This window comes from Bacillus rossius, chromosome 16 (genome assembly GCF_032445375.1).
Source record: "Bacillus rossius redtenbacheri isolate Brsri chromosome 16, Brsri_v3, whole genome shotgun sequence".
NCBI classification, from domain to species: domain Eukaryota; kingdom Metazoa; phylum Arthropoda; class Insecta; order Phasmatodea; family Bacillidae; genus Bacillus; species Bacillus rossius.
The window spans coordinates 13303243-13317182 of NC_086343.1; the positions used below are offsets into that span (position 1 = coordinate 13303243).

Here is a 13940-nt window from a genome sequence, read left to right on the forward strand (position 1 = left end):
ATAGAGGAATGTTGTAGAAAACAAAATGGCCACCGGACTTGATGTAATCCAAGATGGTCGCCGGAAGTGACGTAATCCAAGATGGTCGCAGGAAGGGACGCAATCTAAGATGGCCGCCGGAAGTGACGCAATCTAAGATGGCCGCCGGAAGTGAAGTAATCCAAGATGGCCGCCGGAAGTGACGTCATCCAAGATGGCCGCTGGAAGTGACGTCATCCAAGATGGTCGCCTCGAATCCCCGAATCCCCCTCCCCCCTCCCCTGTCCCCATATGAACCAAATACACCTACTCATAGATAAAACCCAAACAATGGATAAGTAATGATTAATACAAACACAAAAAAAAGACCAAAAATCAGCCGACGTCAAATAAAAGTACAGACAGCGCAGAGAATTTCGGGGAATGAATTGGAACAGTAACACAGCACAGACGAACACAGTGTACGCTTTGATAACGATTAGACAGTTGAAACAAAAAAAAATAGTAAATGCAGCGACAGACATAAGAACCAAACGATGATACTAAACATTAATCTGGACAACAAAACTACAATACAGCTACGAACATGCGAACCCAGCGATGAAATAGAACAGGTATTTTGACAACGCAACCACGACAGAACAGGAGAAAAGAGTAGGCTTCCTAAGAAAAAATAAAGTTGTGACCTTTCGGGAACAGAGATCTGATAGCAGAAACAGACGAGAACGTTATATCCAAATTAACGATTTAGATCGCTCTTCCCAAATTGCAAGAATCAGTTAATGAACAATAGTCAATGGTTCGACTCCCAGCCGAGTCGAGATTTTTCTCACGTGTCAAATTTATTTCCTGGGTTGAATGCTGAGTGTTGTGTCCCTTTAGCTCCAAGCTGCGGAAAGCATGGCGGAACCACTGCAGAATCATCTTGCCCAGTACACCCCACTCACGCCTTGGCAATGTCCTTATGACGACTTAAGGGAATCCCAACTAGTTACCAGATTGTCAAAACATATATAATTATCGTTTCTACTGGTGTCGAACATAGTACGATACGCCTTTTCTTACAACTTACTACCTATCGTCATCCGTAATAAAGCCTAAGCCATATAACCTGAAATAAATTTGAAAGTTATGAAATGTTGTACCAGTGGTACCCATTTTCCACTTGTAAAGCATCGCATGATGCTTGTTTGCGAACACTTAACCACCACAAAGAAGTTTTTTTTAGACACTGTTGACAGGAAAACCTGTCAATATTTGAGACAAAGTAGATGGCACAAACTCTCGTTTTATAAATCTTCAATCTCATTTTATATATTTCTCGGTAATTTCCAACATGGCATGCTGACTACCTGTAATATAAATAAGGCGGCTTTATTGAAAGTGTAATTATTTTCTCTCTCCTCAAGATCGTAAAATATAAACGGAACAGTTCAAAGCAAAATTTCCTTTTATTTTTTTGGGCCTTTTCGTTTTTGCCGACTCCAGGTCTCGCATTGGTCGTATATTCCAAAGTGTATTACGGACGGCACATTTGAAGTTGTTTTCGGACCACCAAGTATACGAGATTTTTTCTTCTTCTTCTTCAAATTGGCCACAAAAGGATTTGCGAGGGAGAAAACTTCGTTCCTAACGAGAGTGCGAGACGGAGAGAAGGATGACTTGAAGGAAGGAAAGTTGGGGGAGGTGAGAAATGACCAGGAACAAATGGCAGCGAGTAGAGAGGACACGCGGTGTCGCAGAAGACATCACCGTCGGGGAAACAGGCCGTTGGAGTGGGAGGAATTCTCCGAAGAAGAGGAACGGAGATAAGTGTGTTTCTTAGGAGAGGGTGTCTCGACCCGTGAGAAGGAGGGTTTATTTTATTTTATGTTTTTTTTTTGTTTTGTGGCGGAGTTGGGGGACGGCGGAAGAGGGAGATGATGCATTCGCAAAAGTGATTGATTCCAGCGGGGGGAGAGAGAGAGAGAGAGAGAGAGCATGGCATCGCCTGGAGGCGGTGTTGCTGGGAAGTCCGGCTTTCAGCTGGGGGGGGGGGGGAACTTCCCCTTCTCACTACGCCCTCTCACCCATTCCCCCACTCCCCCGTCAGTCAGAAAGCATCGGCACATTTACCCGCGACGGATCAACGCGCAGAAAAGACTCTCTCACAACAACACCCCGACTCTGGAAAAAAGACGCCGTTATAGAAACTGAAATCGATATTCACTTTGTCGTTCGTTCGTCTTTGGAACATTGAAAGCGTCCCTTTTTTTTTTTACTATTCCGGGAACTGCGATTTGTCACTGCATTTGCGCACGAAAACTAAGTAATAATAAATGAGAAAATATAACAAAAGTTGCTTCAAGAACATTTTTCACACTGAGAATAAAAATCCTTGAAGTTTTTTTTTTATGTGGGCATAGCCCGCTACACGCCTTAGAAGTGAAACTTTATGAAAATTCACAAAGAGATACGAAATTTCTAAGGTACGCAAATATTTGAAATACGTGCACGAGTGTGCAAATATGTAAGCGTACAGATGGGTGTACATGTATGCTAGTGTGTAAGAATGCGTGCAAGTACTGAGACGTGCAAGTATCCATCTTTTTCATATATATATAATTCTAATTTTGAACTATTCATTCTAATATTTGGCCTTTTCAAGGCATAAAACATACCTCCCAGACGTTCTACACCTTGTTGCAACCACATATTTACTATCAGGCTGTAGTATGTAAGTGCTGGGAGAAAATAATGTATTACTTCACGCGGGCTACTACAGCTGCCATGATGACCACACCAGTTCACGAGTTTTGACTTCATCAAGTAGCCAAAGATAAGTCCTAAGCCATGTCAAACAAAAAAAAAATACAGCACGGAAGCTTTATTGCGAGCGTTATCAAAATATTTGAAATTGCAAGATGGTTCCTCCATAAAGCATAATTTATAAGGAGAGAGAGAGCCACATAAATCCCTACTGTATGTACATAATACAAATTGCATTTATTGTTATTCCAAATGCGAGCATTTGTTTTGGGACAAAACTGAATTCAGAACAGGTGTTTTGGAATAACGTAAGGAAACTTTGCAGGTACATTCCTTCTGCATACCTAGGGCCGGCGTTAAACCGGTAGATACGAAGAAACGGAGGTGATGATTTTGTGTGTACGGTTTTGACAGGTATTGATTTGTTGGTTTTTTTTATTCCCTGTCAGAAACATTTGATGGGTAGGGAATTAAAAGCACGTGCGTTTCGTTAAAAGTGAAACTTTTTTTCTCTCTCCCCTCGGAAAGCGGTCGTGTGTACGGTGAATTTTTAATCACGCGGGCGTAATTGAAACGAGGGTTGGGATTTATTGGTTGAATATCCAACTTCGCGTGGAAATTGTCATGCTATCCTGGTAACTTTATGCAGCAGGAGAAAACGACTACGGTAAACTCTCCAGTAAGTCTAAGACATGCTATGACATTAGGGTTTACAAAATTCTATATTAGTACATAGATAAATCATCTTTTTTTTTTGCCAGATGCTGCAAGTCATTATCCTTGTGAAACCAACAAAATAAGAATTAATTTTTTAAGTAACACTTCTTTAAATTGTAGCTCTAGTGGATCACGAAACAACATAAAGTAACGAATAAAAAAAGTTTAATGCTCTAAGCGTTACAGAAAATATCACAATCGGCGAACCAAGCTTCTGGGTTGGCGAGGTCTTATGACTGCGGATACGTCAATCGCACATCACACATATTATTCTGAAGCCTCATAACGCTAATAGAAACTGAAATTTTCATGTTTAAGTTAATTTTAAACACACGACTTGCACATAACACGTATTAATTTTATTTTTAAGCTACTAAGTTAAGAAAGATACTCAGTTAAACGCCGCGTTAGTCAGTCATCCGTCCGTCTGACATCCGTCCGTCTGGCATCCGTCCGTCTGATATCCATCATCCGTCAACCAGCCAAGCGATTCATAACACTCCGCACGTTCCTCATTATACTTTTTTTATTTCGTTTGTAGGCTATACCAACAGAATAGAAGGCTTAAACTGTAGTGAAAATGTTTCGTGTACGGTAGATTAGATTGACGATAAGTTCAGCACATGTCATCTACTCCTTAAATTAATTATTGTTCTCTCTGATATTTAACTATATACGTTCAGATTTACCGTACGTAATTAATTTCACTTTCATGTCTCTGTCCATTTTTTTTATCAAATATAAAAATTTAAAATGAGTTCAAACGCAAGTTTCAAATATATAATGAAAGCAGATGGACAAAAAGAATCTTTTAGGATGAAAAATTTGCTGACAATACCTTGGGAACATTTTGGAGGTCTTTCCAACGTTAAAGCTTTCGGAAGATTTTGGCAGACGGACGGATGGAATTTTCCATACCTTTTTTTGATGGGCTGAAGATCACGTGTTTTAGAACGGACGGGAAACGGACGCTACGGATTATTGTGACCTCTGATTTACTCACCGAAAACACAGATGGCGGCAACGGCGCAGCCTTCAGCGCCGATTGTGAGCTGACGTAGAACTAAAACCGGCCTGTGAAATTTCGCTTCTAGTATGCGTGGTTGCCACGCAACCATAGATGTTTTTGTTTATTTTGTTTTGTCATCATAAATATTAATACAATAAGAAGTATCTTGATTTCTGGGTTGTAGCCGTGTCCTTTGGCGAATAATACACCGACGTTTCGGTCGACATTTCAGTCGCCATCATTAGCGAGTAGTTACCTGCAATGTCGACCGAAACGTCGGTGAATTATTCGCCAAGGACACGGCTACAACCCAGAAGCCAAGCTACTTCAGACAATGGCCGTGAAATCATTCGAACGTTAATACAGTAAGAACTCAAATGTATTCATCCCTTTTAGCAAAAACCACGTAGTTAATCCATACAAATTTTATATCATTATATAGATATATTTTTATGATTGAGTTAAAAAGAGTTTTGAATTAAAATGGTTTATTATTTTATAATTTTTTTATTGAATTTTTATATTATAATTGAATATTTGTCTGTCTGTACACTTGTTTTTTCAAGCACCACGCAAAAACTAATCGACCGAATTTGAAGAAAATGTTCTGTTTTTAAAATTTTATGATTAGAATTAAAAACTGCTTTATATTTTATGTCGCTACGATGACGGTAGCCGGAGATATAACAAAGAAACCACTTTTTTTTTTCATAACTACGTGAAACCAATATAAGGTGAGCTCCCATTTCTACTAACACCCACTAATTTGTTATATCACAATCAATAACTATTTCACGATTAGATGATGTGGTGATTAAAGAACAAAAATCACCGTGCGATTATTTGTACGAGGAGACAACGCTAGTCTTATTTATTTTTTGTTTAAAGTATCGTAAGCCAAGAGTTGACTAGATAACGATCAAAGTCAGGGAAACTGGTAAAGGAATGATTTACGGTGTCCTGATGACGGGAGCAGATGTCAGTTCACGAAACTGTCGCAACTGTTTTGTCTTGGGTAGCCTCCTGTTTAGTTTCATCTGTACGTCGCTGTGTTTCCCGCGTTTGTTGTTTGTCTGTATTTACCATTCTTGTTGCAAATGTATCGTCGTTGTCAACCCACTGTGTTCTTCTATGCTGTGATATTTTTTCTGGATAAATTAATTCCACGGAATTCTCTGAGCTGTAGTTATAGACATTTAACATTTGACATCAACTTGGGTGTTTTTTAATTCATATTTGTTGTCCATTCTTGAGGTTATGTCCATTAAAATGTTTCGAATCAATCTTTTTTTCCATCGTAAGAAGCTTTCAAAGAACGGGTAAGGAACGGCTATGGCCAATTTTAAAGAGTCGCAGCAGTATTTTGCTGGAGTTATTTGGGGGAAAAACTGTGGAAAAAATAACCATGATGAAGTTGGATTGAACGGGATTCAAACCCGTTTCCTCCAAAACGCCAGTCAAAAGTTTTGAAATTGCGCCAATTTTAATCGGTTCAAATAATTATTACATTTACACGGTAAGCTAGTCCTTTTGCCTCAAAAATCTGTGTTTAGCTTTGATTGTCGTCGTTGCATTACAATACCCACAAGCTGCCAAACTGTCGACATGCGTTGATGAGCCTTTCAAATGAAGTGATACTTTATCTTGAACAGAGTGTACCAGCCACCTGAGTGACCGGCTTGCATGCGCAAACAGAGACGCGGGGCCTCAGAGCCTATAAATAAATTATTTTCCCTCGTGTCCACAAACGTCCATTTTCCAGCAGGGCTAACCTTAGCGACGGAGAACTTAATTATAGAATAGATTATTTTCTCCCCAATCGAAGCTTGTATGTGCTCTTCGAAGCCTCCGACCTGATTATCAATATTCGTGGATAGCGGCCGAATCTTTTTTTTTTGTTTGGTTTTTATTTATTCATAGCCGAAACATTTTTACGGAACCCTTTTAATAATAATGTTTGTAAAACAAACGTAGTAACTCTCCTATATATAATTAAAAGCAATTCACTCATCTTATGTGAGTATTTCGTATGAAGTAGTGTTTATTTTCATGAAGGCCATAAGATTACAAAATATGTATAACAATTATTTTTTTCTTTTAAATGCAAAAATGTAACAATAGTTTTATTATACTCTAAAATTCTAATGAATATCAATATACACATTTTATTATAACACTTATTATTTTAAATTATATTTTATATAAAACTAGTAAATTATGTTTTGGGAATTTTCAAAAAACTTTACAATTTTTTTGTATGTATATTTCTCAATTTATAACTTAATTAGAAAAAAATAATAATAATTCTAAACCTTCGTACAAAAACTATACTGCAAACTGTACATTAACATATATCTGCTAGAAAAAAAGCTGTGAAAAGGGGGGGGGGGGGGGGAGGAGAATCAAAATAAGTTCAACAACAACTACTAAAAAAAAAATGACAGAAAGCGAAACCACGGAAAACCCACTCGAGTGAAATCGCGCGGTTAAAAAATTCATGAGTTCCAGAAGGAACTCAGTAAGTGATGGAGGGGGGGGGGGGGGGGGGTGAGATACCGTTGTCAAAACGACGGCATTCGCTTTTTCGAAAAGACAATTTTAAAAAAAAAATTCATTCCACCCATTCTTTCCTCTGGATGAATGAAGGAAAAAAAAATAAAGGAAAATAAGGAACGAAGAAAAAGGGGGTTAAATGTAGTGTGTGGGCCGGGCGGTAGCAAAGCAAAAAGGAAAAGGCATATATATTTTTTTCTTATTCCAATTTCCGTTCCCCCCCCCCCCCCCGCAACGTGTATTCGTCGTGAACGTGGTCTAGGGGCCGAGGATTCGCCCGGAGAAAGAGTGAGAGAGAGAGAGAGAGAGAGAAACAGAGAAGAAAAAAGATTTTCGACCGTGTCGATGGAAGAAGAGAGTGATTTTATTGTCACTCTCGACTCCAAGGGCTGGATGCTGGTCTAGGAAGGGTCGGCGAAGGAAAGTAGGGGGTTGGGATAGGGGGGGGGGAAGTGGTTTACCACCCCCGCAAGGCGATGTCCGACAACGAGAGAGGTAGAGAGTTTGCCCCACCGGTTTCCCTCTGCCACGTCTCCGCGGATCTGTGCTCTCCCACGCGTGTGGAAAAAAAAAAAAATATCGATGAGAAAAACGAAAAAAAAAAAAAAAAAAAAAGGTGGGAGAGACCCTCTTCAACTACGCCGAATCAGCACTACGCCAAGGGTTGCGTTTTTTGTGGGATAAGGTGGGGAGGGAAGGAATGGGGTTGAAGGAAATTGGTCGTAGGTGGGAAAGGAGAGTGAAAAATAAGATGTTACCCCCCCCCCCCCTCCTCTACCACCTACTCTTTTTTTTCTTCCCCTCCACTTCCCGTGTTATCGTATGGGACGTTTCCCATCTCGAACTAGCTCCATCCTTCGTTCTTTTTTAAGTCCGTGGTGCTTGGTTGGACCGCACAAGCTTAATGCATGCAAGGGTGGGTCCGCCCCTGCTTTCGATATATTCCCTAGGACAAGCTGTTACCGACGTTTTTATATATAGGTATAACAGTCACTCGTTCTTGACCAGTGAGATTTATTTCCTTAAAAAAAAAAAAAAGCTCTGGAATTCTGAAACTCCTCTGCATTCACAGTCCCCCTACCCCCCTTTTTTTTAAAAATTGAAACTTCTTTGGGCGTGATGAGAGTAATGATTCAAGGCCGCATTTTAATGCAAAGTTCTCGTGAAAAAAATATTGTGAAAGGTTTCTGACGCTCCAAGGCCAGAGAATAGATACGTTGCCTAAGAGATATGAAGAGAATACTATGATATATACTTTGCTGGGCTCGTAGTCGTGCTCCTCTTTGTGCGATAATTCGTTCCCCCCCCCCTCCAAAAAAAATAGATTTGAGAGAGATGGATAAATTGGTTTACAGTGACAGTTTTAATGATTTGGTAAGTTATGTTAGTGAATTTTAAAAATAATATAGATCTGTGTAAACACTAGGTTAGGTTAGCTACAATTATATTATTGTAAACAACGTATGAACAGTTATTTACGTGTGTTTAATATTGTTACGAGTATGATGTGGAGGAACTGGGTTAGTAAGGGATAACCCAATTAAGTTTTATTAAAGTTTTATTAATAAATAATATTTACTTTACTAATAAATAATTGTACTTAATAATGTCAGATCACCAATTACGTGCACTTAAAAATGATTATTCGCCAGTCACTCAATGTCTGTCAAGTTCCGCAGTTCGCACTCTTCACTGGAGCTGGGCTCGACAGTGGTTCGCCCCTTACTTCGCGCCTGTCCACACACACACAGACAGTCTCGCGCCACTCGGTCGCACTCTCGAGTCTCGAGGGAGGTCTTTCACCCTCTTCGCCGATATGTCGCACTTCCCTTCGCTCGCGGAACTCTCCGAACTCTTCGGAACTCTCACGGAGGCCAGCGTCGTCGCTTATATACCCGTGGCGTCCTTCTCGATGGGACGAGAGCGGCTGCGACGTCTCGCGTGTTCCCGAGCCGACCCGACACCCGAAACACCCAGAACCGCGACGCTTATCCACGCCACTCCGCGCGGTGGCCTCTGTAAGCCCGGGATTCCCAGACCGCTGACGGTGACAATGGCCCGAGGCGGTACGTTGCACGGGGAGCGAAAGGATGTGGGTAGCGAGGACCCTTGTGATCCTACCAGGCACGCGAGGCATGCCTTACGTCAATGGACGGCGCGTGACGTCACTGGATATGCGGGGCCACCAGCCCGCTCCGAACATGGCGTGGGTCGCGGTCCTGTCTGCGTTCGTAACACTATTTTAGCTACAGTTACCATCAAGCTGTAATATCAGCATTAGTGTAAATATCGAGAAAATAAATTCATATATTGAACTGATGTTTTGGTTATGTTTTCATATTTATACTTTAAATCCTATTAGTACTATAAGTTTTTTGTTTTTTGAAAATTGTCTTCTTTATCTTTCTCTCTCTCTCTCTCTCTCTCTCTCTCTGCCGCAGACAGTTGTCTTGGCGAACATCGTCTTTGCTGCTACCTTCGAAATTATGCGTGACGTTTTTTTTTTTAGGAACGGTCATAATTTTGATTATCATAAGCCCTCTCCTCAATAGCAACTTAAGAGACCTTTCTAGTATGATTGTGTTTAACTCTCTTTTTAGTATGGCCTATAATTTTTGTTGTAGTATGTTAATAGAATTTGCGCGTATATTTTTTTTTATGGAAATGTTTATATTTTTACATATTTACCTAGTATTTTTAATAAGTAGCATAATTTTGCATACTAAGGTTTACTCTATATCCAGGGAACTAACAGGATGTTTTGTTAATGTTTGTCAAGTTTTTACAGAGATATAAGTAATGGTTGATTTAATTTGTAAAATTATTTCCGTTTTCAGCCCACCCCTACTTAAGGTCTTGTTTTGTGGACACAATTCGTTCAAGTTTTACTCTGATTTTAAGATATCTGCAAATATTTTTAATAGGCTCGGTACTTGGATCGCGAGCGGGGTTTGGGGTAGCATTGGTTTCTGTGCGAAACAAGTAAATATTTTTCTGATTTTTGCCAGTTGGTTAAGACCGTTGCACAGTGTCGGGGACGTCACTGTTCTTGTTCTTGAGAGACAAGGACAGTTAAACCAATTCGTGACCAGTAGCGGATCCAGAGGGGGGGCTAAGGGGCTCAAGCCCCCTCCTAAAGCATCTGGGTCCACTATTGTTTTAGTGTTTGCCTTAATAAAACCTAGCCTCAGCTGGGTCAAGCCCCTCCCAAACAAAAATTCTGGATCCGCCACTGTTCGTGACCTATCTGTAGGGCCATGCAAATTTCGCGAAAAGATTCCGAGATTAGCTATAAGTGGAAACACTGTAGCATCGTCCGTGTTTCGTGATTGGGTGAATTTCTTTCAGGCGCGTGTCGATTATTACAACACCAATCACAGTAATTCAGTTGGGAAGCAAACGCGTCCTGAGTGGCTTCCTCAAAAAAGGCAACGACTTCTCTCGCAGACGGCCGCCAATCACAAGGAAGAAACCCCTGGTGCGGGTGTACCTTGTTGCAGTCTAATAGGCATTCAGATTTATTCACGAAAAATGCCTGTCCCCACCTATCTGCTGCCCAAGTTCCGCACATGCATAGAGCTCAATTTTTTTGTTGATTTCGTCCAGTTGGCGGACCCGCGTCTGGCTCCATTAATTCGCATGAATTAAATTTCGCGAATTTTCGCGGACGCTCCAAACGTGTTTGTGTGACAAATTAAACTTTATGGTAGCGAATCTATCCCGAAGTACATTTTGTACACTTTAACGGCGATAACAAGAAATGATCTCAACTTGTAAAAGTAAATGAGATAAAATTAGAATAACACTATTTAATTGGTGTGACGGTGCTTCTATCTCTTCACAGGATTTTGGCCGCAACAGCCGTCTCGATGGTTTCCGAAACGTCCGCTAGAATGCGCTGGAACCGGTTTTCTAGCCTCGCGCAGAGGAACCGTTTATTAAAACTGCTGCCGATTTGTTACCTTACCTGGGGTTCGGTTATGGAATACGGCCCGCGAGATATGTTGCAGTTGCGTCCCGGCAAGGCAGCGCTTGATCGCTACCTTAGCCGATGATGATCATCTTATTCTCGAGGTGGTTGGTGGCCATTTTGCTGTCTGCTAAAAGCTGAAATCATGTTTTCGTCTGCTGTCGACCGTCATTTTAAATCTGAGTATTGGAGGAAGATGCCGCAGTGTTAACATTGATATTTATATATTATATCGTGGCTCTGAAGCAGCCAGAGGGATGCAAGCATGTCGAGGTTTGCGGCCAAAGAGACCTAACTACTAAGCTACGAGATCAGTTAAAAATGTGTTATGATATTCAAATTCCAAAGTACACTATGAGGCTATAATGGTAGTGTCCTCCGTTAGGGTCGCCATCTTTAAATTTCAAAAAGTATCTGCTATGGTGCCATATTTAATACTAACCCCAGAGCAACTCACCTGGTGGTTGTGTGTCCAGTAGATGGCGAACGGCGGTTCGGGTATATGCTTCACGATGCAAGTCAAGTTGATGGTGCTTCCTTTGTAGATGTGTATGTCAGGTTCGCCGATGATCAGTGTCACTGGTTCTGTTCCAAAAAAAAATCACGAAACGCTCAACAACTGCACTAAGATCAAATAAATTTATTGTGTGTATACATACAGGTCGCACAAAGAAGTATTTTATCATTACAAAAATTGGTATTTTAATATTTGTTTCTAAATGTATGATATAATTTTTTACCGCAATAAATATTTAAAAAAAAACTATTAATTAAAGGTTTTTTACGATTTGCAGAGTTTATAAAAGGAAAATATGAACTGTCAGAAATTTTGAAATTTTTTTATAAACCGTTTCATTTTACCTAACTATATTTACTTACTTAATTATTTTAAAAAACATCTCAACATAGGTTTTGCATGAGTAATTTTTATTAGATATAATTTTGTTGATCTATACAATAATTTATTCTAACTCCATTTAAAAAACCTTTGAAAAATAGGTACCTTATATTGTAGTAAAAAAATCAAGAATTCTAAGTTTTTTTGTTTACAAATAGTTACTAAAATTGCAAAAATAAATATTATTTAATAATGTCAAAGTTGAGAATCTTAAGAGTTTTTAACTTTAAGTAATTTCTATCAGAATATTAGATAAAATATTTTCAACTGAACATAACTGATGGTGTTAAACTTTTGGTGGGACCTGGTGATTATTTTATGATAAACATTTTATAAGCTGCAAATGCGTAGAAAACTGTAAAAGGTTGGAACATGGCAAGGTCAGAATTTCAGGCCCTTTTACGTTTTGAGAGTTTTCATATGCGCCGGTAAAACTTTTGAGTTTTCACAAACATATCAAAAATAAACGGGTGTTGTGTGTTAAATACATATATGTATATATAATTTAGATTGATGCTGTACTATCTATCTGCAAAATTTAGGTCGTAGGCTTTCCGTAACCAGATCCACAAACTACTTCTGGGCTCTTGGGTCCATGATGCTTACGTGCCCGATGTTTCGGCATGGTTTCTTTTGCAACCATCCTCAAGGACGAGTGACAACGGTAAGCCGTTTTTTTTTATCTAATCCTTGAGGATGGCTGCAAAAAAGGGCATGCCGAAACGTTGGTGACGTCATTTTTATGGACGCGTTAACACAGATGCCAAGAATTAGTTATCTACTTTATCGTCGACCTAATCAACAAATCTCGTAACTACAATATTTTGAAATTTTTAAAAATATTTTTGCATTAAGTTACTCGCAATCATTTTGCGCATGTCCTCATCAAGTATTATAACCAGAGATCCGGAAAATTTGCGGGTTCAATGACCTCCAGGATAGACTCCAATATCCTCTACACACAAATGCCAACTGTTCATTGGCTGCTGACTTGTGAGTCGTCTCGACTGGGTGGCCTGTGATTCGACACTTCTATGAGTGAGGGTCTCTAATTGGCCCTCATTACTCCAGATTAACAGTGAACCAATGACAGAAGCAGCCCTAAGGTATAATTATTTGAATTTTAGCATATCACGAAATGAACCCGCGAATTTTCCGGGTCTCTAGTTATAACCAAAAAAAAAAAAAAATTATGAAATACAATTCCCATTTCAGCAAACTTTTAAACAAAAGTAAAAGGTTAATTTAGGCTGTTATAAGTTAGTGATTATCTTACATAATAAAATTAACAATATTCTCAGACAAAAGTAAAAACGAGATGATAAGATGTAGCAATTTGTCACAACTAGTAGTAAAGATGGAGTTTCAAGTTTTTTTTTTTCACTCCCTCTCCAGTCAGATTTTCATTCTGGGAACTACAAGATTTGCAAGTTAGGACCGTCGTTAAGCAAAACTTACTTTATCTTTTCCACAGCATTTTTACATACGTCACTGGACATTAAAAAAAAACTATGGTTTGTGATTCAAACCAGCAAATTCATACATACGGTTTGACGAATTTCTTTTTTTTTTTTAACACGCTTTTATTTTCTACGTGATAGGCGATTGAAATGCAAATTCAGGGATTCCGCAGCATATGACCTGTCGGGTTGTGAAACGCTTCAAGTACTATCTGATTATGCTGAGCTTTCACTTGTCATACGAAGAGCAGCAAGTTAAATTGGTATTTCTGATTCGGACATTCTATTGTCACCATTCAAGAACAGAGAATCTGAACACGATTTACTATTTTTATTTTATATATAAATCACATATTATAGACATTAATTAATAATTCTGAACAATATAGCCTGCCTAAACGCAAATATAAAATTTTAAATTTGCTTTTCATGTGGTTAAAATTAAAAATGAAATAAAGTGACATTCTTATAAAAATCACTACATCTAAAGTGAAATTAATAACAAAAATAACCATCCATGAGACATACATAGATTGTTATGCGCAGAATAAGATCTTTTTACAGCAAAATAAACTTTCACGCTTGTTATTTAGGCTCAACTTCTAA

At 39.1% G+C, this 13940-nt stretch overlaps 1 protein-coding gene across 1 annotated transcript in view; it reads right to left on the reverse strand.

Annotated features, from left to right (window-relative positions):
- Positions 1-13940, reverse strand: part of LOC134540313 (zwei Ig domain protein zig-8-like) — a 66426-nt gene that overhangs the window by 34875 nt on the left and 17611 nt on the right. The window contains exon 4 of the mRNA XM_063382974.1: positions 11434-11561. Coding sequence (XP_063239044.1) covers positions 11434-11561 — 128 coding nt within the window. The remainder of the gene's footprint in view (positions 1-11433; positions 11562-13940) is intronic.